Consider the following 27,715-nt stretch of genomic DNA (forward strand, 5'->3'; position numbering starts at 1 on the left):
GGTTATTAGGACTCATATAAAACTGTTGACAGCGAATCAACACTTCCTTTCCTGCAGCAGACGGGCCGTGTGGGTTTCTGCTCAGCAGCCTCCACACTGTTCGCTGTGGTTTTTCACTTTACACAATGACGGTTACAACCATCGACTCTGGTTAAAGAATCATTCCAGGAACTTCAGTATGAATTCAGCGCTCGCTGTCTCAGTTTTAATCTGTGTTATTAATGTGTGAGAGAAGCAGCTCAAATCCTAAACTCAGAGCTGAGAAACTGACATCATTAAATCAAGGGAGACGTTCAAACTCCTGCAGTCTGCTCAGGTCCCACAGTCTGTACTGAGTTCACAAATACATTACTCAATAAGTTTAAACAAATAGATCAAAATAAAATGGTTGAAATTGTGATTGAGGTGTTGAACATCCTAATAATAATAATAATGATAATAAATGCATGACTCATAGAAAAGAAAGCAGAAATAGATTTTGATACAAAGAACCCAACTTAAATCATATTATTTAAAATATTTTGAGTGAATACATCTATTCCTATTCATTAAAAATATAAGTGCACATATACACATATACATATGTTGGTGTGAACCAAGTTCATTTTCTCACATATTCCAGCTTAATTATAATAAATGATTGATTGAATAACAAAACCCAAATTAATAATACTATAAATATTTTATAAAATTACATGTACTAATTCAATAATTAATATATATATTTTAATAATAAAGATTTTATATTTAATAGTTGTATTACTTTATTGTTCCTGTTTGTTTTACTATCAGTTTCTATTATGAAGTTGTTTTTGCTAATACAACAAACCAATTTTTAAATTGTGGTGTTTCTGAAATCTTTCATATTCTTCTAAATTGAAGTTTTTGACTGCCGAGTGTTTAAATTTACAATGTTAGAATATTTATAACATCCACTTCTCTCTGCGACGTTTAAAAAACTACACCCTACATTTGTTATCATCAATCAGAGCAGTAGAATTAATAAATAATCTTAATTTTCTTATAATCATATTATATGGAAATGTACCAATCGATTTTGTCTTGATAAAACTGCAAGAACTGATCAGTATTTTGGTGATTTAGAAAAAAATTAAAAAACACACCCATCATTTTGACAACATTCAGGCTTCAGTGCAGACTAATGAAGCCGCTGTGTGATCGTTTTTATTGCAGCTGTAGCTTCAAAGCAGCTCTCTGCTGTTTCGTCATGTGTGTAAACAACAGTGTCTTCAGCATAGAGTTGTACATTCACACTTAAACAATTATAAAAGATGATCAATACACAAGCTAAATAATGAGGGGACCCATCACCGAACTTGTTGGCACACCACACCTACTTGCTTATGTTTAATAACTTTATGTTTATGTTTACTTGTCTTTACTTTGTTGTTTCCGTTTAGCTGTAAGCTTTTCTTTGTATCTTCCTGTACATTTGTTTTTAGCACTATGTGAAAGTTTACTGAGATCTACTGACGACAAGAGTCAAATTACTTGTATGTTTCAAACTTGGCTAATTTACTGGATTCTGTGTCTGATTATGTGTATTATGTGAAGCCAAAGTCAAATCAATGAAAATATGGATGACTATAAATGACAAAAACTGTGATGTTTCAGTTTATTGAGAATGTTACTCTGAATGACTTTGATAAACCTGCCACCCTCTGCATAATGAATTAAAAAGAAAATACACAAGAAAGAAATATTATAAGCACTTAAATATCTACCAGGTAACTAATGATTCAACTTCATTTTACACTATTATACAAGTCATGATTAAAAGTGGAATTAAACTGGAGCATCAAGATATTAATGTTCTACAGAATTTACACTTAGTAACTGCAAATATACTGTGTTTGTGTGCGTGTGTGTATTTATAGTTTTAGGACAACTGTGTCTTAAACATAAATTTACAACCAACCACAACACATCATAAGTGACATTTCTGAACACTGATCAAAGTGATTGATGAGATGAACTGATGAGATGTGATGGTGAGAAAAGGCGAGCAGAAAACAATCAGTCAGCATGTGTGCAGTTGGTGGACGGTCCCTTGTTTCTGAGGATCATCAGCAGAGAGAGTCCACAGCAGTACACCAGACTCTTCACTATCAGCACTGTGTACAGCACACAGAGCAGCTTCACCTTGTACTGAGACGGGACAAGAGCTGCTGGTGGAGCTGCTGGTGGATCTGCTGGTGGATCTGCTGGTGGATCTGCTGATGGAGCTGGTGTTGGAGTTGCTGGTGGAGCTGCAGTTGAAGCTGATGTTGGTGAATGAAGAGTAGAAATATCTGAAACAGAAAAAAAAGTTAAAAACAAATGTCAGTACTCTGCTACTTCGCTCTCTCTGACAGCATCTCCAGATGAAGCTGAATCACTGCTGAACACAGTCACCAAGCCTTCATTACCTTGTTCTGTTTGGGCCCTCACTGTGCCCCCTTCGTGCTTGACATAGCAGCGGTATTTATATGTGCTCTTCTCTTGCTGATGGAGCAGCAGGATGGAGGCAGTGTGTTTCTGCTCTCTGAGCTCCAGCTGCTCTCCCTCAGCAGGGGGCAGATCCTCCAGCCGGCCGTTCTTCTTCTGTCTTTTCCAGGAGAACTGGACCAGAGGAGGAGACATGGCTGAGGCCAGACACAGCAGGGAGCTCTTCCCCTCCAGGTGGGCTGCTGGGTACACGCTCACCACGGGCTTCACTACCTGCTCAACAGCAGCTTGACAGCAGCAACAAGCAGCACAGACACACATTCACACAGTCAACAGCAGCTTACAGCACTGCACTGCATTCAATCTGATCCTGGAAACTACATGATCACTAAACTACTCATCAATACACCACAAACATCATCTACACTGATACATATTTTCATATATATCTTCATCTAGATAAAAGTTAAAGAAAAAAATGAAAAGATGACAACACAGAGTTCTGTTCATTAATATTTAAATTGTTACATATAATTCATAAAAAAACAATATAATATAAAATATAATAAAATTACATTTGCAGAATGCAGAATATTAACCATCATCATAAAATAGAAATAAATTGTGTTTCCTATATTTTATGATATATATCACTAAACTTTATGCCATGCTTCATCATACATGAGATTGAAAAACTATACATTTGCACAGCAATACATATGTACAGTATATTGATATATAAATGTATCAATCAGTTTTCTTTAAAATGCAGAATCACCATGCAGCATGGTCCCAATACATTTACAATAAAATAATAATAACATAAAATAAAACAAACACATTAAAAACACACACACATATATATATATATAAACTGGTATCACCACATACATGTCTGCAGATAAATAACCAGAAATAACACAACAAAGATGACAAAGATAATCCAGTAATACATAGTTTGTCCACCAGACAGCACTAACAAGTTTTCAGCTGTAAAATATCCTGCTTATTTCACACTTTGCTCACAATTCTTTTATGATAATAATTAAAAAAATCAAATATAGATGTTGGTATGGCCTCCAATTTTTAACATTAGTCAAGCTGCATTTTATATCATATTAAATATATCTTATAAAACACAACATATTTACCTCCATAAATACCATAACACCATAGACCATAATATATCCATAATAAAATACAATATATAAGTCCTAATTTGCTGACATTAAATCTGTATTCATACTTTGTACTTTCTGACCATGTTGATGAAATTAGTGATTGTAGTTTCCACTGAAATGTAGTAAATGAAATGACGGACTGAGACTGAGAGCTTAATGAAATCAACTCTGAATCTGTATGAGACTGAAGAATCCTGCTCATCAATGAAATTTACTTAAATTATCTCAAGATTGTGTATAAAAAGTCAACAGATGATCAGAGCAGGAAAATCTTCAACAATCATTCATCTAGAATTTAATTTCTTTCAGGAGAGAGAGAAGAAGTTTCATTGAACAGCAGCTGATGAGAATACAGAATGAAATTAGAATATCAGTGCTGAGTTTCTCTGAGTATTTGGAAGAGTTTAAAGATTTTACTTTCCAAGAAACATATGAAGACAAACTCCTTTCTGATGCTTATTTAATGATAGAATGGTTGCACAATGAATTCTCTAATTATTATGGAAAATGAATGTGTAAATCCTCAAGCAGCAGAAAATAAACTTAAGAACTTTTACAATAAAACAACTGAAGGAAAATGAAAGTTTAGTCTTACCTGTTACAAACAGTTTAGTGCCAGAGCCAAAGATGAGGTAGTCATCAGCTCCCACAGTGAATGTGACTGTGACAAAAACCTGTCTGCTGTTGAATGTGTCAGCTGAGGCGAATAAATCCAAATTATTAACCAGTATAATATTTCATCTCCATGATGTGTTTCTCTAATGTTCATATCAACATGACTGTCTCTTCTTTTGTTGTATTTCTCTTTATTTCAGCCTACTGAGGTAGAGAGAGGCGGGATCCTGCTATATTTCTAATCAGTCCAATACATGACACATGTTGTCTGTCAGTTTAATAAAATTTGATTTTACACCGGGATCAGTAGCTGTGAAAAAATAGAAAAATAACATAAATATGTAATGTGAAATTCAGCCGGTCTGTAGCCTGAGTGTCCTAGACACTCAGTGTGACAAAAGTGTCCTCCATAAAAGTCAAAATACTCTTCCTGACTTGTACTTTATCCTCAGACTGTCATTTGAAGTTAGAATCCTTTAGATTTTGGTCCTTGTTGATAACTTGTGTTTACTGTTGGTAACAGCCAGTGTGTTATAATAATACATCTACTGGAGCTTTGACAGAAAAGCCTTATCAACCACTGGGGGCAGAAATGAATGAATGTCACTCTGTCAGAAATGAATGAATGAATGAATGAATGAATGAATGAATGAATGAATGAACTTCATTTATATACCACCTTTCATGCACATAATGCAGCTCAAAGTGCTTTACAATTCATCAGCAAGTTTAAAAAAAGACGAGTTTAAAACTGTACACATACACAAGGAGGAAAGGAGAACATGAGAACAATGAGTGTTACTGTTCATAAAATACCATTTACATGGTTTCTTTGGAAAGAAAGTGGGGACAGTACATATGAAAAAGTCATTCAATAAAAATTAGAGAAAATCATAAAAGATTGAAACAGACAACTACAACAGCGTATTAGGGCCATCATAGGTTAAAAAAAAAGTTACGGAGCTCAGGGAGGGAGGGTAATATTCTGAGGAAAAAATCAGAATTTTCAAGATTAAATTCTTAAATTTACGAGAAAAAAATTTGAATACTCTCTGAGACTATAAAGTCATACATTTGCAAGAAAAAGTGTGTTTGAATAGAATAGAATAGTGATTGATGATCTGTCGTATTTCTGTACCACAAATATCATTTGAATTGGCCGTAGATGTAACCAGTGATATTCTTACATCTGTCCATTGCATTTTAGTTTTTGATGCATAAAAGCCATCACCATCATCCAAATCACTATGTTGTTTTCTTCTGAATAGACTCAGTTCACAGGAATGTCTCTTCAAAGTCAGGATGCTTCTGATAATATGGTAGTTCTGGGCTAAAATTATGAGTATTTCCTTGTTGCTAAATCCAATTGCAAAGTACAATTTGATTAGGTCATCTACTGCAGCATTGTTTCTCAACCCGTGGACTGCAGACCCCTAGTGGTATGTGGTGTAATTGCAAGGACTCTGTCAAACAATACAATATATATTTTAAAAAGATGCTATGGCCCTTATAGACATAGTCTATATATCCTCAAATAGTGACCCGAGCCTTTACTTACCTCAACTGCAGAAGGTATCAGGCCTTTATTTCTAATTCCCTATGTTTGATAAGTATAGTAATTGGTCATATTTTAGTACGAAGCCACATTTTGATCCGTTCTCATTTGCCCTGCATTACACTGTTAATACAAACTCAACACTCCCTGTATCCATTTGAAATTAAAAGCCTTCTAGCGTTTCAGTGGACAGAATCTCTTTCTTAACAAGGCTTTTATTGTGACACATCTGCAGGAACGTGGTGTGGAAAACTTATTGACTTACGAGGTTCAGTATACGGCACTTAAAATGTAGCTACAAACACACAAACACACAAACACACAAGCACAAAGAAGAGGAGGAACTCTTTTTATTATTATCAATTTTAGAATTAGCAATATGGAGAAATGGCTAAAACCAAACAAACGGCTGTCTATTTCAGACACCGGTCAAACAGACTCTGGTCCACGTGAGAAGAAAGCCAACACAGAGAGCAAAGAGAGGCAATATAAAGAGGATTACATCATCTTCATATCGATAGTGTATACATATGCTGTTTAATGCAGTTGTATTACAATAAACAACCCAGTCTCACATCAAAATGTATAATAGCTACGTTGGTCCACAGCGCAAAATGTATTACTTTTACAATAACAGCTCTAAAATAGTGAGATTCCTACAATATTTGTGGCCTATTCTTTGTTATCGGCCTGCATCCACGTCATGTTACTGTCAAGTTTCTGTCTGCTCAAACAAAAAGTCATGGCTGCCATTCCTTTTATTCTCAGTGGAAAATGTAATATTTTAAGTTTTTGCATTAAAATGTGTTTTGATAACATTTCTAGCAGGATATTCGTTCAGTGAATGTATATGATTAGTTTGTTGTTATTATGGAGATTCTTGCAAGCTTTCTGTTGTTGCTATGGTAGTTGCTATGGACACTGCTGAATTGTCTTTGTGTCATGTAGGTATCTGAGCTGTTATGTTATTTGTGTTGTTTTATGTAACTGTATGATGATGTTCTTTCAAAAAAAAACAACATAGATTTTAGAGCTTCTCAGGGACGAATTGAATTTGAAATCCAGAATTTGAAACTTTGCAATTGGCTGACCAGAGGACCCGCCACTCAGAAGTATTTTCCTCTATTTCGCTGTGTTACAGTTTTTTTTCAAAGTATGTTACCATAGAAACCAATAGATCAGTTCTAGTTGCAGGAAAGTTAGCCATTAATCTACTGCAATTGTTAACATATTGATAAGCATTCAAGAGGCAGTTTAATACATGATGTGGCTGAACAAACATTTTGAATCCATAACAAACAAACTCCTTAAACACAGTTTGAAGCACTGCATAATTCCTGCCAACACTGAACACCAACCGAAAACCCATTTCTAGAATACTAGCTAAAATATCCGCAATAAACCAACATTCTTACTTTTTCTTAACATAGACCATCCAGATGCAGTGTAATTACTAGTTTGGCTATACTAGATATTTGATATATTCAGTAGATATATCTTTTTACGACCCTATTTTGCAACCCTATGTTGCAACCAGGAGAACTACAACTTCGGTGCTGATTTGTATCAAGCTGCATGGTGCAGCTCTGAGGAATTAATTCAATTTCAATTTTATTTTTATTAAATTTTATTTATATAGCGCCAAATCACAACAAAAGTCATCTCAGGACACTTTTCACATAGAGCAGGTCTAGACCATACTCTTTAATTTACAGAGACCCAACAATTCCCCCATCAGCAGTGCTTGGCGACAGCGGTAAGGAAAAACTCCCCTTTAACAGGAAGGGACACAAAGAAGCAGAACAACAAGAGCAACAACAACAACAACAACAACAACAGATACATGGCTAGCAACAACAAAAAGCAGCAACAGCTGGAGAAGGACATCCCCATGGCTAAGGGCCACAGCTTGGTCCATGGGGTTTCCTGCGGATGAGAAAGCAGGAAGAATTCCAGGGAAGAAGCCAAGTTAGTAACATACAGTAATGGTATATGAATACATACAGATGGAGAGGAGGAGAGAGTAGCTCAGTGCATCATGGGAAGTCCCCCGCCAGTCTAGGCCTATAGCAGTATAACCAAGGCCTGGTCCAAGGTGAGCTTGGTCAGCCCTAACTATAAGCTTTATCAAAAAGGAAAGTTTTAAGCCTACTCCTAAACGTAGAGAGGATGTCTGCCCTCCGGACCGAATCCGGAAGATGGCTCCACAGGAGAGGAGCCTGTTAGCTGAAGGCTCTGCCTCCCATTCTACTTTTGGAGACTGAAGGAACCACAAGTAAGCCTGCAGTTTGGGAGCGCAGTGCTGTAGTGGGGTATTAGGGTACTATGAGCTCTTTAAGATATGATGGTGCCTGACCATTAAGAGCTTTGTAGGTGAGAAAAAGGATTTTAAATTCTGGATTCAATTTTGGATTTTACTGGAAGCCAGTGCAGCGAAGCTAAGATGGTATAAATATGATATCTTTTTCTAGTTTTTGTCAATACACGTGCAACAGCATTCTGGACCAGCTGGAGAGTCTTTAGAGACTTGTTAGGGCCGCCTGATAATACAGAATTGCAATAATCCAGCCTAGAGGTAACAAATGTGTGGACTATTTTTTCTGCATCTTTTTGGGCAAGGATGTGCCTGATTTTTGCAGTATTATGTAAGTGAAAAAAGGCAGTCCTTGAAATTTGTTTCATGTGGGAGTTAAAGGACATATTCTGATCAAAAATAACTCCCAGATTCCTTACAGTGGTGCTGGAGGCCAGGGTAATGCCATCTAGAGAGCTATATCATTAGTTAATGTGTTTCTAAGGTGTTTAGGGCCAAGCACAATAATGTTTTGTCTGAGTTTAGTAGCAGGAAATTGCGGGTCATCCAGGTCTTTATGTCCTTAAGGCATGTTTGGAGTTTACTGATTAGTTTCATCTGGCTTCATTCATAAATATATTTGGGTATCATCTACATAGCAATGAAAATTTATGGAGTGTTTCCGAATAATATTACCTAAAGGAAGCGTATACAAGGTGAATAGTATTGGTCCAAGTACAGAACCTTGTGGAACTCCGTGTCTAGCTCTTGCCTTCATGGAGAATTCATAATTAACATGTACAAACTGAAATTGATCTGATAAATAGGACTTAAACCAGATTAATGCAGTTCCTTTAATTCCTTTAAATGTTCCAGTCTCTGTAATAGGATGTGATGATCAATTGTGTCAAATGCGGCACTGAGGTCTAACAAGACAAGTACAGAGAGAAATCCTTTGTCTGATGCACTCAGGAGATCATTTGTGACTTTCACCAGTGCTATCTCTGTGCTATGATGCGCTCTAAATCTTGACTGAAAATCCTCAAATAAACTATTGTTATGTAGAAAGTCACACAACTGATTGGTGACTGCTTTCTCAAGGATCTTAGAGAGAAATGGAAGGTTAGATATAGGTCTATAGTTGGCTAAGACACCTGAATCAAGAGTAGGCTTCTTAAGAAGAGGTTTAAAGGACTGTGGTACATAGCCTATAAAGACAGATTGAACATATCTAGTAAAGAAGTGCTAATTAAGGGCAAGACTTCCTTAAGCAGCCTAGTTGAGATGGGGTCTAAGAGACAGGTTGATGGTTTGGATGAAGAAATCGTTGAAGTTAATTCAGAAAGGTCAATTGGAGAAAAACAGCCTAAATATATGTCAGATTTTACAGCTGTTTCTAAGGGTCCTGTGTTTGTGGATAAATCGGTGCCTGTTTAGGGCAACAGGTGTTGACTTTTGTCTCTAATAGTTATAATTTTATCATTAAAGAGTTATTACTCTTTGTCAGCCTGGCCAAAGTGCTGAAAAGAAACCTAGGGCTGTTTTTATTCTCCTCTATTAATGATAAGTAATAGGCTCTGGAATGGCAGATGGCCTTCCTATATGTTTTAAGACTATCCTTTTAGTTTTTAAAAAATATTAGTGTTCCTCCTTGAACTGGAAGGTGTAAATACTAAATTGGGAATACACTGTGGAGTTTAAGGCAATGTTAAACATATTTGTGTAATCGGATATTAAATATCTGATTGTTAAATGGTTGAAAATTAATTTTAACCATGTTTTACCCATATTTGACAGTGCCCCCAGTTGTTGACTATAATCACATGGTAGCTGAGGTCAAGAGCTCTCTATAACAGTTGGTTTCATGTCTGCAGCCCCTTTTGTTGCTGAGTTATAAGCCTTCAGGCTCTCCAGGCCGAGACCTTTCCAAAGATGTATTTGGTTTAGCTCTACAGCAAAGTTTTGACTTTCTCATGTCATGGACACAAGCCATCCCAGGCCCAGTTTCAGAGAGCACTTAAAAGGCCTAAGATATAAAATGAAGCTTTTTGTTTGTTTGTGTTTTTTTCTTTTTTAGTGGAAATAGTGACCAAAATGAGTCACCTTCAGTGATTAGAATACTGCTGACAATCTACAGCATTACTACAGGCTTGGAGGAAGTCCTGAAGTGCTTGGGTTAGAGTTAGGACTGAAAAGACCAACCTGTTCTCATTCATGCATAGGCTACTAGTTACTGGGCCCTCACACCAAGATATTCATGAGCAGCAGCGGTTGCTCTGATTTGTGGCCGCTCACTGCCAGCCCGTAGCAGTGCACGGCAGGGGCGGGTCATTCAAGCAGCGCTATTTTTTTAAAATTTTCAGTTGTGGCCAATATCAAGTTTGTAGTAGAGCTATTTGGCAGCCTGGCCATGAACTTGACAGGGATGATAAAATATACAATGTTTCATGTTTCCACTGTGTATTATTTAGCAAGAAAATGTGCCTAGTCTATATTTCTGTTAATTAAAAAATAAAAATGCTGTTTTACTTTCAAAATCATGTTGTTGGCCACGTAACCTATGGAATAAAGCATTATAGGCTAGTTTTGTTCATGTCACGGTAAACAAACAATGACAAATCGTATAGCTCCGGGAAAACGGATTTCTCTTCCATTGTCAACATGATATATTGATATATTCCAAAGGAAATACAGCAGTAAAGAAGCTAACAGAAGAGTATTTGTTTTGAAAACAAGAAGAAAACTTAAAGGATCCTTTCTGGTAATGTAATCCACACATGCTGGAGCCTCTCTGTGCACCCTGGACTTAAGAAGTGATGGCATATGACTGGGGGTCACTCATCGGGATGGGGAGATGGTCAGCTCATCCCCCTGCCAACCCTTCTATCAGGCCAGTCCAGGTTTTTAAACATAAACATCGGATTAAACATCAAGTAAGACCATCTGTACATCCATCTCAACATCGAAGGAAACGGTCCTGGACACATGGATCTTTTGGGGTTCCTAACCGCCTGGATGGCAGCCTTTTCTCCCCGCTGAGGTCGAGAGGAGGTTCCAGGTGCACTGGGCTGGTGCTGAGGGGCTTAAGAGGAACTTCTACACTCTGGCCACCAGGATCCTGAATGGGATTGCTACATAGGACTGTCCTTTGAGACCGTTTATTGTACCACAGAGCATGCCTGTCAAACCTTGCGTCAAGTTCAAAGCAGTGTTTCATCAGCAAAAACACCTGGGCTGTGTTTCATGGAGTGCTCTTTGGACTACTGTTGGTACTCATTGCTGTATTGCCTGTATTTGTCTGTCTGGCCAGAGCATTCAACATTGATGGAAAACAACTGGGACACCAAGTGATTGAGCTTGGGACAAATGCTGGCTCATGGCCAGTTGACACTCCTACAGTGAGTTTTCATCATAACTTACTAGGATATTTTGCAATCTATTCCTCTGTCCTGCGGCACGGGCGAGCCCAGGTACCAGAGCGAATCACCGATCCAGTGGACCGGTCATCTGCCACCCCATTTCAGTGAAGAGCAGGTCTCCTCTTCATGCTGATCCTGCTCTCCAGAGATGTTCAGCTAAATCCTGGATCAGTGACCCCTGGAGTGCTACAGAACTTCGATTCTGATTTGTGCATGAATGTGTCTGGGACTCCTCTGGTGCCAGTGACGAATGAGCAACAATTTTCTGAGCCAGGCTTCTCCCTTAACAGACTAAACTTTGTTAACACAAGGCATGATGGCTCAATGAATAACTTTTCGCTACCGGGCTGTAGAAACCTCGATAGGTCCAGTGTCTCTCTCACAAAACCTGCTGCTGACACCACTGTGTGTCGAAACCCTGCAGTGAGGAGGCAGAGGTTATTCAAAACCTTCCACACTGTCAATCATGCAAAAGTCTTATGGGACCCGGAGCTGAAACCAAAGGGGCTAATCGGTGGACATTTTAACATCAGAAGCATTACTGCAAAGAGCAATCAGCTAACTCATCTTGTGTCTGTCTCAAATCTGGACTTTCTCTGTCTGACTGAAACATGGTTGAAACAAACAACTCCTGCAAGTGTGTTCATGGTGCCTGGATACCAATGTTTCAGAAGATACAGACCTGATGGAAGAGGAGGAGGGGTGCTTTTTTATGTGAGAGACAACATCAAATGTGAACCTGTGGTTTATAATGCGGGTAACACGTTAGAATATGTTGGGATAAAAATAATGTTATCCCAACAAATGTCTTTTAACATCATAGGTGTCTAGAGGCCCCCTTCTGCAGATGACACTTTCTATGATCAACTAACAGAAGTCTTGAAAGAGTGTAATCTCAACAAAGAATTATTACTTATGGGTGATTTTAATGTGAACTGGGAGGATAAAACTAAGAGGAAAGAACTAAAAATGATCACAGAGAAATTCCAACTAGAACAATGCTCCAGCAAAATGCTCCAGTACACAAATTGATCTAATATTTACAACCAGAGAGAATAACTAAAAGTTATAATTTAATCACTGGCTTATCAGATCATAACCTAACCCTATGTGCAAGAAAACTGACTAAAAGTAGATTTAAGACCACGGCAACTAAGATAATGATCCTTCAATGCATACCCAGAGCTAAGCAAGAAGAATTTACCAATGAATTTAACAGCTTGAACTGGGGTGATGTACTGTCCTCTGATGATCTGGACTATGGCTGTGATACTTTTACTCACAGAATCAACTCTGTGAGGGAAAGATTTAATGTGAGAATACAGATAAAATCTAAAAATAAAAACAATTTACCGTGGTTTAATGAAAATTTGTGGTAACTAATGAAATCTAGAGATGCTGCACTAAGGAAGGCCATTAAAACTAGAAGAGACACTGACATGCTGCTTTATAAAGGTTTAAGGAACAAAGTTATCCAAGAGCTAAGAGAATCTAAATCTCGTTTTTATCTCATTATTTTGAATGAGGCAAAAGGCAACAGTAAATTGATCTGGAAAAACATTGATAATCTCACAACGAGGGACCCAAAATTTTTCGGAAATTTTAAACTCAAAGTACAGGGAAGGTTAATTGAAGATCATCTTACTGTTGCTTCTGTCTTTAATATTTTTTTTCTTGAGTCTGTAAATGTGTTAGGAAAAAAAATTACGAAAAGGAAACTGGATATTGTTCCTATGGATGGTATAAGGTTTTCGAGCTGGTAGAAACTAATGAGTTACAAGTAAACAAAATCATCAGCTCCTTAAAAAGCTCCAAATGTAGAGATGCTTTCCAATTCGACACCATGTTTGTCAAATCACACAAAGATATTTTAACTCCCCCTATTGCTCATTTAATTAATTGTCTTTTAAAGACAGCTCCTTTCCTGATGACTGGAAATGTGCCATTGTCACGCCTATTTTTAAATCTGGAGACCGCCTTGAAGCCAGTAACTACAGACCAATAAGTATACTGCCAGTACTCTCAAAGGTTGCTGAGAAAGTTGTCATTAAACAACTGACAACATTTCTTAATACAAACAATTTGGTCTACATTGAATGCAATTTGGCTTTAGAGCAAATCAATTAAATTAAATCGACACTTGACAAAGGAGGAGTAGTTGGTGCTGTATTTTTAGATCTGCGTAAAGCATTCAACACAGTCAATCATGATCTTTTAATATCGAAACTCTCTAAATTTAACTTCGCATCTAGAGCACTGGCATGGATGTCTTCATATTTATCTAATAGGAGACAATGTATTAAAGTTGGTGACACACTGTCCAGTAACATGAAATGCACAATGGGTGTTCCTCAAGGGTCAGTGTTAGGTCCCCTATTATTTAGCCTATATATTAATGGTCTCCTCAACAGTGTCATGATGCAGAACTACAAATGTATGCAGATGAAACTGTTGTGTACACACATGCAAAAACAGCTGAGTTAGCTGCTGCAAAGCTAACAATTGCATTGGAAAGGATCACACATTGGCTTGATCAATCATGTCTGAGTCTAAATGTAAACAAGACAAAGGGTATGTTTTTCTCTAAGACTATGATACAACCTCCTAATGCTGATATTTTAATCAAAGGTGAAAAAATTGACATAGTTACTGATTTTAAATATCTTGGTGTGACACTGGATCCAAATTTGAACTTTAAGAAACATGTTTAAAAAACTATAAAGTACAACTTAGCAAATTTTAGATATATTAGAAACTGTCTCTCGGACGCAGCCAAGATATTTATGTATGCTATGATTCTTTCCCATATGTCTTATTGCATCAAATGTTGAGGGCAGGCTGAGGGCAGGCTGGACAAACAGCCATAAGACCTCTTGAGTCCTTATACAAACAAACTCTTAAAACTCTGGACAAAAAGCCAATGCATTTCCATCACTGTAGGGTACTGAAGAAATATAATTTACTGAGTTTTGAGAATTTTAGATTATTCTCAAATTTGTGCCTAGTTTTAAATGGTTTGGTCCCTCCTCCACTATGTGACTTTGTGTACACTCGCTCAGTAAGTTCTATTAGATCCTCCAGAATATCCTCTATACAAGATTGTATCAGACCATTTCGTCACACTGCATTTGGGCAGTCAGCTTTCTCTGTGAAAGTCACAACTCAGTGAGAATGCCCTACCCGATGATGTGAAGAACTGTAGTTCAATCAATACATTCAAGGCCAAATTAAAAAATCTACTAGAGGCCAATCAGCTGTGTAACCATTGAGTCTAAACTCCATCTATGATCTTGATTTAAATTTGTCTAATTGACATTGTGGGTGTATGTGATGTGCTGTATGTAGTTTTGTATTTTGTATTTTGTATGGTGTATTTTGTATCTGTGTGTGTTTTTTTTTGTTTGTTTTGTTTTTTGTTTTTTTTTTTTCTTTTTTTGCTTTGTACTGCTTGTTGTTGTGCTGTTGTATGTTTTTTGTTGGGGACTACAGATGGAAACTAGCTACAAGCTGACTCTGGTGCAGTGCATCTTCAATGTTTTAATCTTCACACTGTCCCAGTCAATAAATCAATCAATCAATATGGAATGGAACAGATGTTTGCTAGGAACTTTAGTACAGTGGTTGCTATGGGAGGAAAATCAAATCCGAAATCTGAAGCCCTTCGTCACCAGCTTTCACTGAAAATGAATGACTGCCAGCTGCTTTTGTTGTTTATAAATCTTTGGATGTGAGTGTATCTGTATGTCTACTCTGCTGCAGCTGCCGCTGAGCTACTGCTTGTCAACAATGTGCAAAGCGGCTTGACATTGTGTTACCAGATCGTCAGGTCAGGGATCCCCCATATCACGTTTTCTCACTCTTTATCATAATAACCCACTTTTTGCAGAAAACACACAAACCTGGAAACTCTGCAGAGATCTCACCGTTAACATTATGTCAAGTTAAAATGAAAAGATGTTTGAGATCGGTGAAAATGTTGGTAGGGACAATTCAGCAGCACCTTGACATTGATAGCGACATGTCCCTTCTGTCCTCACTCAAATCTACACCCATGATTAATGTAAGTGACTTCATATTATGAAATCTGCTGATTGCAGCAGAAGGTCAAAGACGCATCCATGTGTTCTGTATTCATCCTTTGTTCTCACTGTGTGGGACAACAGGAGAGCTGCTGAAATGCATAATAAACATATGGATAAATACAATATTAAAAAAAACAGTGACAGCAGCAAAACAAGAAAATTGTCCTCAGCTCAGTTTGTTAGTGACTCTGGCTGAGATGGAGGTGAAATATGTGAACCTGGGCTGTGGTTTACTGCTCTCTTCCTGTCACAAACACTGTTTGACATCTGTTCATCTGGAGGTTTTTGTTCAGGCTGCAGGGATCATTTCTCACTGTGGGAGAGTGAACCGCTTTTATAACAGGCACAGTAGTAGGTGGCTGAGTGTGAAAGTTCAGCTACCTGGATCTTCAACTCAGAGTGTGTTTTTAGAGCTGAGAAATCATTCCTCTGTGGATGATTGTACCTTCTATCAATTTTACCATCATTCTTTTCAATATGTAGAATCACTGTGAATGTTGATGTGTCTTTCTTCTGGAGCCAGTATACATTTGTACCACCACACTTGTCTGTTCCTTTACATTTGAAGGAGACTTTTTCACCAACTGTCCTGGTCAATGTTAAATCTTCCTGAATCAGCTCTGCTGCCATGGCAACCAGCGCTGTAGAGAAACAGACACACAGATGAAGGTCAGTGTGACAGTGTTTGTTAAAGGTTGAGTTTGTTGGCTCCTGATTGGCTGGAAACACTCACCTGAACACAGACAGCACAGAGCAGCAGCTGGGAGGAAAAGCATTTTGTGCAGTGGTGTTTCCTCTGGTGAACCTGGGGAGAAGTGGCGCTCTGATGCAGCTGAGGCCAAACAAGGACGAGCTGTGAGATCAGACGAGGGCCACGTGGTTTCTAACAGCTCCTCAAACCTCCCATCAGCCCCTGCGGCGGAGAGATAAGGCTGCTGCTGCTGCTGCTGCTGTGTGGTTTTCCACTGAGTGGAGGAGCAACAGGCTGCACACAGTTACCATGGAGATGGACGTCACTGACACATCACTGTTTGATTGTTCACAGGTGTTAATGTGAGAATTTATCAGCTCTATCAAGGCTGCTGCTGCTGCTGTGTGGTTTTACATTTCAGTTTAATAAATAAATAGAATTTCCTGCATCATCTGATGGTATCATGCATTCATTGACGTTCTCTTTGAACACTGAGTTTAGACACATTTCCTCAAATATCATCCTGACAGATTTGGTATTTTTGGAAGCTTTGTGATCTCTACTAGAATTAGAAATAAAGTTCTGAGGGTTTAGTTTGTGGAGACGAAGCCACCGGAGGGTTCAGAAGAGTTTAAAGTCAGGTGTCGTCTTCATGTCTTTTTGGTGGAACTGATAACAACCCATCTGCAACATGAGGAGACACAACTACACACTGCTTTACCCATTTAAAATATTAATAAAATATATAAGATATTTAGGCTAAATATTAATTAAACAATCCAAATATGTTTTTACACTGTAAATATTTTGTGCAGCATACATCATTTCAGTCTGATCTGAATATTTGTGTTACAGTTACAATAATTTAGAGGCTATTTGTAGTCTAAAGACTGAATCTTTTTATGGCCATTCTTTATAATCTAATATTTTTAATAAAATTTCACAATATTATCTGCTACTGAATGTCTGCTTATAATTCAAAGCTCAGTTTCACAGGCTTCAACACTACAAAAGTTTTTTAAAAAATGTCTGTTTTCAGATTAATTATAATTTCTATTTTTTAAAGTTTTTAATTCTGATATTCTAATATTAATTTGTATATATTCAATTATAATTCTAATATTACAAAATCTACAGTAAGAGAAAATGCAGCTTATTTGCAAATAACTAAACAGATTATCATGTCTGTATAACATGTTGCAGAATAAATTATAAACCATATAAATAACTACAGAAATAATAAAAATGCAAAATATTTCATCATAGTTTTTTATTTATATATATATTCACATATGTGTGTGTGTGTGTGTGTGTGTGTGTGTGTATTTTTTTAAATTTGAAAAAAAAAATTCTTTTCTACATTCAGAAGTTACACTGATATGGAAATAAAGTAGAGCACCATAATAACACTGAACTAAACAATGTATAATCAGTAACTCTTAAGGCTTTATTTGCAAATATTTGTGTTCATATGGATTTATATATTAGGACAAAACATCAAAATTAATACAGTGACACAAATTTAGCTTTGCAGGATGAATAAAACGCAAAACAATAAATGTAATAAAGGTTTTAAAAATACCAAAAACTAAGTTATGTTTTCTATATTTATTTTTCTTTTTGTATAATACAAGTCAAAGTTAAAAGGAGGAAACAAAACAAACCTGAGCTAAAAAAGTAACTGTTAAGGTTTAATTTGTAAATATATATGTGTATATATGTATTTATATATTTAGCACAACTGTATCTAACTTGTGCATAAAGAGAGAAAATGTAAAACCAACCACAACACGTCATAAGTGACATTTGTGAACACTGATCAAAGTGATAAATGAGATGAATTGATGAGATGTGATGGTGAGAAAAGGCGAGCAGAAAACAGTCAGTCAGCATGTGTGCAGTTGGTGGACGGTCCCTTGTTTCTGAGGATCATCAGCAGAGAGAGTCCACAGCAGTACACCAGACTCTTCACTATCAGCACTGTGTACAGCACACAGAGCAGCTTCACCTGGTACTGAGACTGGAAGGACACTGACACACACACACACACACACACACACACACACACACAGGTCAGTCTTCTCTCCACACTGTTTCAGTCTGTTCAACTGTGGACATTTCATCACAATATCATCACATTTTCTTCAGTAGAACTTGGACTTTTCCAGACGGGACGACCAGCTTTACATGAAGACAGGGGTCGACTACAGTTTGACTGACAGCTCAAAGGCCCTTATTAAATACAACAAGTCAGGGCCGGACCCAGCTTTTTAGGGGCCCCAAACAGGATTTGATTTCCTGTTTTCAACTTAAAATAACTTTTGAATCCACAACTAACTACAATTTATAACAATTAAAATCACTCAAGGATAAAAAGCAAAGTCCAAATACTGTTTAAAAACACACAGGTTACTATAGATTTGAAGTTTTCACCACTTGGGGGCAGAAGAACTCCACAACAAGCTAACAAACTCCTCTCTGACATATTATGGTCTGTCTGCTGTTTGCTGCTGGGCAGGTAGTGTACAGTGGGTTTATCAGGAAACAGCTGCTGATGCTGGAAACACTGAGACTGAAGCAGACAGGAAATGTGCTGCAAAACCACAACTAGGAGCTAAAAGAGGCTAAAAAGCTCATTTAGTCATTAGATTCATTCTTAATATAAAACTATTGATTAGTGGAGCTTTAAGATATACTCCCTAAACTTGTTCTATCACCCTGGAGGCCTAAAACTGAGTATAGCGCCCCCAAAAGGTGTTATTTGTCAGCCTGTGAAGTGAAAGCTCTCTCAGTGGGACTTGTTGTGCTGTGGGACACTCTAACAGAATCAGGGAGTGTATGTTTAAATCCTTCAATGATGAGCAGAAAGTGAACAGACTGATATGCAGCCCTAACTGCAGCAGGACATTGGAGCTGTCAGAGCATGCAGAGAGGCAGCAGGTGATCTTACAGTCAGCTTGCTGCAGAGCTGGCAGGTCTGCTGGCTCTCTCTCTGGAGGACAGGAGGCTGCTGGAGCTGGAAGCTCTGAAACACAAAAGGAGTCAAATGTTTGGAGTTGCAGTGAGAAATGTCAGTGCTCTGCTCCTCTGCTCTCTCTGACAGCGTCTCCAGATGAAGCTGAATCACTGCTGAACACAGTCACCAAGCCTTCATTACCTTGTTCTGTTTGGGCCTCCACTGTTCCCCCCTCGTGCTTGATGATTCATTGAATAACAAAACCCAAATTAATAATACTATTCATATTTTATAAAATTACATTTACTAATTTAATAATTAATACATATTATTTAAAAATATAGATTTTATGTTTAATAGTTGTAGTACAGTAAACAGTATTGCTGTTTGTTTTATTATCAGTATTATGTATGAGCACTCTGCAATGACAAGTGTAAACTGTAAAGCAGTGGTGGAAGAAGTATTGAACTGTTTTACTAAAGTAAATGTACCAATAATACAGTATAAAATACTACTTTACTAGTAATGGTTTTACTTTCAAAATTACAGAAGTATTATTCACTAAATGTACTTAAAGTATCAAAAGTAAAAGTACTCTTTATGTAAATTGGCCCCACACACTGTTACATTGATCATATACATATATACAGAGCCTGTGAAAAGTATTCACCGCTCTTGAAATGTTTCATGTTGTATTGTTTTAAAACATAGAGTCAAAGGGGATTTAATGTGGCTTTTTGAACACTGAAAAAACCCTTATATGTAAAATGAAAATAAATCCCTATGAAGTGATCTAAATGTATTTCAAATATAAAATACGTCATCAGCTTTACTAGTAAAATCTAAATCTGAAAAGTAACTAGTACTTATAGCTGTGAAGTAAATGTAGTGGAGTAGAAAGTAAAATATCTCCCTCTGAAATGTAGTGGAGTGGACGTATAAAGAAGCATAAAATGGAAATACTCATGTAAAATACCTCACAATTGTTCTTTATTACATTCCTCCCCTGCTGTAAAGTGCACCTTTGCTAAAAACTCCAAAAAAGAAAAAGTGACAAGACCTCCAGATGTGTGGCCTTTGTTGGTGGCTGGGCTCAGTTTGACTGTGTGGGTGGAGGGCTCAGTGGAAAAAAGGTTTACAGACAACAAGAGAAAAGACCCACATGACAAATGAGAGGGAGGGAAGTTCATGAGTGTACAGCAGCAGGTGTGAATCTGCTGGTGGTCTTGGTGGTTATTAGGACTCATATAAAACTGTTGACAGCGAATCAACACTTCCTTTCCTGCAGCAGACGGGCCGTGTGGGTTTCTGCTCAGCAGCCTCCACACTGTTCACTGTGGTTTTTCATTTTATTAACACAATGACGGTTACAACCATCGACTCTGGTTAAAGAATGGTTCCAGGAACTTCAGTATGAATTCAGCACTCACTGTCTCAGTTTTAATCTGTGTTATTAATGTGTGAGAGAAGCAGCTGAAATCCTAAACTCAGAGCTGAGAAACTGACATCATTAAATAAAGGGAGACGTTCAAACTCCTGCAGTCTGCTCAGGTCCCACAGTCTGTACTGAGTTCACAAATACATTACTCAATAAGTTTATACAAATAGATCAAAATAAAATGGTTGTAATTGATATTGAGTGGTTGAACATCCTAATAATAATATTAATAATGATAAATACATAACTCATAGAAAAGAAAGTAGAGTCATTATAAAGAATGAAATCGATTTTGATACAAAGAACCCAACTTAAATCATATTTTTATATTTTTATTGAATACAAAACACAAACAAGCATATAATTGATAATTGATTGATTTATTGATTGGGACATGTTGCAGTTTTAAACATTAAAGAAGCACTGGACCAGAGTTAGCTCGAGGCTAATTTGCATCTGTAGTCCCAAAAACAAAAAACATACAACAGCACAGCTACACACAGCACATCACATACACCCACAATGTCAATAAGAAGATTAATAATGTAAACTTGTCAAATTAAAAGCAAGACTACCTGCACTAATGAGAAGACCATAGATGGAGTTTAGACTCCATGTTCACACAGCTGATTGGTCTTTAGTAGAATTTTTAATTTTTTAATATATGATATATATTTACAAAACAACATAAACATCAGATGTATTTATAAATAGAGCAAAGAAATGTTTCTTTTTCAGCAAAAATACAAGTGCACATATACACATACACATATGTTGATGTGAACCAAGTTAATTTTCTCACATATTCCACCTTGATTATCATAAAAAATAAAAATTAAATATCTGTAAACTTTTCTTTGTATCTTCCTGTACATTTGTTTTTAGCACTATGTGAAAGTTTACTGAGATCTACTCACAACAAGAGTCAAATTACTTGTAGGTATCAATAAACTTGGTCAATATAGTGGATTCTGTGTCTGATTATTTAGATTATTTGAAGCCAAACTGAGATCAATAAAAACATGGATGATTATACAAGACAAAAACTGTGATGTTTCAGTTTATTGAGAATGTTACTCTGAATGACTTTGATAAACCTGCCACCCTCTGTATAATGTATTAAAAAGAAAATACACAAGAAAGAAAAAATACTGTAAGCACTTAAATATCTACCAGGTAGCTAATATTTTTACTTAATTTTACACTATTATACAAGTCATGATTAAAATTGGAATTAAAATAGAGCATCAAGATATTAATATTCTACAGAATTTATACTTAGTAACTGTAAATATACTGTATTTATGTGTTTGTGTGTGTATTTATAGTTTTAAGACAACTGTGTCTTAAACATAAATTTACAACCAACCACAACACGTCATAAGTGACATTTGTGAACACTGATGAAAGTGATAAATGAGATGAATTGATGAGATGTGATGGTGAGAAAAGGCGAGCAGAAAACAGTCAGTCAGCATGTGTGCAGTTGGTGGACGGTCCCTTGTTTCTGAGGATCATCAGCAGAGAGAGTCCACAGCAGTACACCAGACTCTTCACTATCAGCACTGTGTACAGCACACAGAGCAGCTTCACCTGGCACTGAGACGGGACAGGTGGAGGAAGAGCAGAAACCTCTGAAACAGAAAAAAAAAACAAATGTCAGTGCTCTGCTCCTCTGCTCTCTCTGACAGCGTCTCCAGATGAAGCTGAATCACTGCTGAACACAGTCACCAAGCCTTCATTACCTTGTTCTGTTTGGGCCTCCACTGTTTCCCCCTCGTGCTTGACGTAGCAGCGGTATTTATATGTGTAGAGAGCATCCTGATCAACCACTCTGATGGCGACGGTGCGTCCCGGCTCTCTGAGCTCCAGCTGCTCTCCCTCAGCAGGGGGCAGATCCTCCAGCGGGCCGTTCTTCTTCTGTCTTTTCCAGGAGAACTGGACCAGAGGAGGAGACATGGCTGAGGCCAGACACAGCAGGGAGCTCTTCCCCTCCAGGTGGGCTCTGGATGCTGCTGGGTACACGCTCACCACGGGCTTCACTACCTGCTCATCTGAAGTTTGACAGCAGCAACAAGCAGCACAGACACACATTCACACAGTCAACAGCAGCTTACAGCACTGCACTGCATTCAGTCTGATCCTGGAAACTACATGATCACTAAACTACTCATCAATACACCACAAACATCATCTACTGGACACTGTATCAATAATCATATCAAACTAAAGCATCATGGAAGCTCATCATATGTCATATATAAAGATTAAAACATCATTTACCACTTTATCAATATTTACCACAACATTAATTACTAATATAATAGAGTTTATAAATATAAAATATATCATGACAGAACAGCCTCATATAAAATACATTTGCTAATGATTATAGTGTTTTATGTAAAATATATTTACCAACATATACTTTAATTAATAAAAATCAATAAATAATTTTAACATGAGTTTGATCTTTTACTTAAAACAATATTACCACCACCACGACTACCATGTTCAGATACAACTAATATAATATAATATAATATAATATAATATAATATAATATAATATAATATAATATGATGACGTTTGTCTTAATAAAATTTAAAGTATAGTTTTATTACTTGGTTAAAATATATTATATTTATGTTACATTTGTAAATAATTACAGTGTTTATATGAAGTATATTTACCAGCATATACTTTACTCTAATCAGACACACAATACATCAATACTTTTAACAACTTTTTTTGAGTTTTAGCTTTTATATAAAACATAATTACCACAACATGTTCAGACACGTAAATAAAATATAATATAATAATATATATTCTTAATTAAATGACAACATGTAAATTATCTGATTCATTATATTTTCTATCAAACACTTTCTAAAATATTTTTTTACATTATATATTTGACATCATGTTGATTTCATAAACCAATATGATTTATTTTAATTATGGATCAAGATATACAATTATACATTTTATCTATAAATTATATTTAGCTTCATCACACATTTAAAATGAGTTTGCCTTCATGCATTAATTTATCTTCCACTAAAAGACATATTTATCATCATAAACACACAATTATCATGAGATACATTTTACCATTTACAAATATATACTGTATATTTAACACACAATATATTTATCACTATTTGCTTCTAAAATGACATTTAGGAACATTTATTAAATGATGTTTCACATCATATATCATCTTTTTTTTTAATAAACAGGAGCTGCTGCTGAATCAGTGAGATTATTAAATACTGTTTATTTGTAACATTACTGATATCAGACTTTTTGGCTGTAAACAAACTTTGATGTGATGCATAAATAAAGAAGAACTTGTGGTGTGCAGTGAGATTTGAAGCTCTTTTCAGGAGTTATTGATTAGTTTTATGGAAGAATGGCTGCATCAAGAATTCTCTACTAAATATGAAAAAACTAACATGTAAAGCCTGAAGCAGCAGAAACTAAAACTAAAAACACATTTTCAACTTGTTCAATAAAACAACTGAAGGAAAATGAAAGTTTAGTCTTACCTACATACAGTTTAGTTCCAGAGACAAAGATGTAGTAGTAGTTTCCTCCCACAGTGAATGAGACTGTGACAAAAACCTGTCTGCTGTTGAATGTGTCAGCTGAGGTGAACGAATCCAAATTATGAACCAGTATCATATTTCATCTCCATGATGTGTTTCTCTAATGTTCATATCAACATGACTGTCTCTTCTTTTATTTGATTTTAGCCACATTAGCAGTGTGACTATATGGATGCTAATGTCAGTCGGTTGGTCGGTCCACCACTTAAGTGCAGATCCATTGGATCTGATTGTGGATCAAAGGACGGATGGATTGTTCATTAAATGTTGTGCAGACGTTCACGGTCCCCAGAGGATTCAATTATTTATTTGACTTGATTGATTCTAACTTTGAATCTAGCGCCACCAGCAGGTTGACATGTTTGGTCCAGACTGAAATATCTTTTCATCTATTGGATGGATTGTCATGTAATTTAGTAGAAATATTCATGTTCCCCTCAGGATGAATTATAATAACTTTGATCCTCTGACTTTTCCTCTAGCGCCACCATCAGGTCAACATTTAAACTCAACTAAGAACTCATTTAAAATCAAACTGACATTTATAATGATGTAAATTACTTAAAGCTGCTATAATCAATATTTTTATAATAACCATGATCTGTCAGTGTGTAATGTGTTGGTCGTGGCTCGTAGTGATGAACCTACAGAGAATTATCAGTGACTCTGCAGCTCCTCTCGGCTTTACGGAGCTTTATAGTGAGTTTCAGCTCATTGTTTATCTGTCCGGCTGCAACTTTACTGTTTTGGTTCACTCTCAGCGCTCTCATAGCGTCGTTTTGGGCTGCAGCAGGCAGCTGTTTTCAGATAAAAAGCTGTAAAAAGCCACTGTACACTACCTGCTCAGCACCAAACAGCAAACAGACACAGTTAGCTGTAGACTAGCTGCTGAACGTAGTGGAGCATTTAGCAGCTAAAGAGCCAGATATTTCCCTCAGGAGTTGGTAGAGAGTAAAAACAGAGCTAAAAGAGAGTGAATATTGGACTTACATTCACCAGGTGGACAGAAACACGACTCCAAATGAATGATAATGTTGAATGATGAAAACTAGTGGACAAAACATCAGTAAATGCAGGTGTAAAATCCTTCCCTACAACTTAACATTACAACAGTATGTTATGTGGTTCACTCCAGATGTTTAGATAAGAATGATGGACTAAAATAAAATATTATTCCTGTTGATCACAGTTCAAAAGTTGTTAAGTTCACTTTTGAGGAGATTTGTCGAGTATTATGAACTAAACCAAGTTAGGATGACATTAGTACCTGTGCTGCCATGCAGGTACATTTTCATAGGAGCCGTAGTTTTTGTTTGCTTGTCAATCAATTGTTGTTTAACATTTTGAATCACATAAAGGATTAAATTTCTAATAGTAAATGCTGTAGTGGAGCCATTTGTCTTAGAATATGGACAGTAAACATCAGAACCTGTGGTTAAGGTTTAGTTAGGTTTAGGTAAAGATCATGGTTTGGGTTAAAATGACTTCCTCCTTAAGATGAGGGGAGCTGCGTCGTCATGGTTACAATAATAAACACGTGGTTAAAGTTAGGAAATGATGGTGGTCGTGTTAAAAGAAACAAACAGTGTCTGCTGTCGTTTCTCTTGTGAAGACAGTCTCAGCTGCTCACAGAGCAAAATCCATTTACATTTACCACATTTCTGTTGAGGGGAAATTGTCATAAATCCAAGAATTGTGTTGAATCTTTTACTAAAGAGAAATTATCTGTTGAAATCTGCTCAAAGATGTGACGTGAAGACTGCTGCCTGAAGGCTTTTATTGTGAAAGAGACACAGGAAGTGTTTTCAACAACAGCAGATTATTATTGTGAAGGAGGAATGAACTTTATTCCAGCAGCAGGTCAAAGAAGACCATTTTTATCTTCATCTCAAACTTTCAACTCTGTCAAACATCTTTTTCTATTTATTATTTTGTCAATTTTTGTTATTAAATGAAATGTTAATAAAGTTTCACTTTTGATCTCTCCATTATTTGTCTCTTTTATCTGTGTTATATTGTTGTTTGTTTGTTTGTCTTCATCTTGTTGTATCATTGTGCTTCTGTGTTGCTCCTTTGTTCTCACTGTGTGGAACAACAGGAAACCTGCTGAAATAGCTGATAAATAATATCAATGAAATATAATGTTGAAATCAAAATCCTGACACCAACAGACAAACATTTAGTCCTCAGCTCAGTTTGTTTGTGACTGTGGCTGAGATGGAGGTGAAATATGTGAACCTGGGCTGTGGTTTACTGCTCTCTTCCTGTCACAAACACTGTTTGACATCTGTTCATCTGGAGGTTTTTGTTCAGGCTGCAGGGATCATTTCTCACTGTGGGTATCATAGTTATAACAGGAACAGTAGTAGGTGGCTGAATGTAAGAGTTTAATTGTCTGGATCCTCAACTCATGGCTGTTCTGTTTTTTTAGAGCTGAGAAGTCATATTTCTGATGATGATTGTAACGTTTATCTACAATACCATTACTCCTGTCAATACGAAGAATCCTTGTGAATGTTTCTGTGTCTTTCTTCTGGTACCAGTATAAATATGTACTACTACACTGGTCAGTTCCTCCACAGCTGAAGGAGACTTTTTCACCAGCTCTCCTGGTCAATGTTAAATCTTTCTGAATCAGCTCTGCTGCCATGGCAACCAGCGCTGTAGAGAAACAGACACACAGATGAAGGTCAGTGTGATAGTGTTTGTTAAAGGTTGAGTTTGTTGGCTCCTGATTGGCTGGAAACACTCACCTGAACACAGACAGCACAGAGCAGCAGCTGGGAGGAAAAGCATTTTGTGCAGTGGTGTTTCCTCTGGTGAACCTGGGGAGAAGTGGCGCTCTGATGCAGCTGAGGCCAAACAAGGACGAGCTGTGAGATCAGACGAGGGCCACGTGGTTTCTAACAGCTCCTCAAACCTCCCATCAGCCCCTGCGGTGGACAGATATGGCTGCTGCTGCTGCTGCTGCTGCTGTGTGGTTTTCCTCTGAGTGGAGGAGCAACAGGCTGCACACAGTTACCATGGAGATGGACGTCACTGACACATCACTGTTTGATTGTTCACAAGTGTTAATGTGAGAATTTATCAGCTCTATTCAAATATTTACAATCATTACAGCTGCATTTAAAAGAAGCAGAAACACAAACTCATATTAGTTTAACAGTGAAAGTGATGGAGAGCAGAGACGGACTGATATTATCTCAACTGGTTTTTAAAATGATTTGACTCTTATTTTTTAATCATATGTTTTCCTCCACGTCTCTGTTTCTCTGTGTGCTTCACTTTCACTTTCTTCATCTTGATTTTAATCTGGCAGCAGATCAAAAATCTGGGACACAACAAAACACAAAAACATTCATGGAACCACAAACACGTTCAGGTTGGTGGTGAATTTAGCAACACATATTGTTCTCTGTTGTT

General features: G+C 36.8%; 2 protein-coding genes across 2 annotated transcripts; both read right to left on the minus strand.

Annotated features, from left to right (window-relative positions):
- Positions 1-1,606: 1,606 nt before the first annotated feature.
- Positions 1,607-20,617, minus strand: LOC137193531 (uncharacterized). The gene is made up of 7 exons (XM_067604742.1): positions 20,612-20,617; positions 19,235-19,309; positions 16,327-16,558; positions 16,130-16,234; positions 4,225-4,326; positions 2,430-2,735; positions 1,607-2,312 (listed from the first exon to the last, which is right to left on the minus strand). Exons 1-7 carry the CDS (start codon positions 20,615-20,617, stop codon positions 2,038-2,040), a joined length of 1,101 nt encoding a protein of 366 aa, XP_067460843.1. The 3' UTR covers positions 1,607-2,037.
- A 422-nt stretch (positions 20,618-21,039) lies between these two features.
- On the minus strand, positions 21,040-27,088 carry LOC137194752 (immunoglobulin lambda-1 light chain-like). Its single transcript, XM_067606880.1, has 5 exons — positions 27,046-27,088; positions 26,627-26,953; positions 24,233-24,277; positions 22,424-22,732; positions 21,040-22,312 (listed from the first exon to the last, which is right to left on the minus strand). The coding sequence occupies exons 1-5, from the start codon at positions 27,086-27,088 to the stop codon at positions 22,146-22,148; spliced, it is 891 nt and encodes a 296-aa protein (XP_067462981.1). The 3' UTR covers positions 21,040-22,145.
- Between the last annotated feature and the right edge of the window lie 627 nt (positions 27,089-27,715).

Source organism: Thunnus thynnus, chromosome 12, assembly GCF_963924715.1.
Source record: "Thunnus thynnus chromosome 12, fThuThy2.1, whole genome shotgun sequence".
Classification (NCBI taxonomy): Eukaryota; Metazoa; Chordata; class Actinopteri; order Scombriformes; family Scombridae; genus Thunnus; species Thunnus thynnus.

Coding starts and splice junctions, on each gene's coding strand:
- LOC137193531 (XM_067604742.1), bottom strand. Junction 16,235..16,326: donor TCTGTGCTGTCTGTGTTCAG/GTGAGTGTTTCC, acceptor GTTTCTCTACAG/CGCTGGTTGCCATGGCAGCA. Junction 2,313..2,429: donor GAGGGCCCAAACAGAACAAG/GTAATGAAGGCT, acceptor TTTCTGTTTCAG/ATATTTCTACTCTTCATTCA.
- LOC137194752 (XM_067606880.1), bottom strand. CDS start 27,088: ATGCTTTTCCTCCCAGCTGCTGCTCTGTGCTGTCTGTGTTCAG. Junction 26,954..27,045: donor TCTGTGCTGTCTGTGTTCAG/GTGAGTGTTTCC, acceptor GTTTCTCTACAG/CGCTGGTTGCCATGGCAGCA. Junction 24,278..26,626: donor TTATAACTATGATACCCACA/GTGAGAAATGAT, acceptor TCACTGTGGGAG/GAAACTACTACTACATCTTT.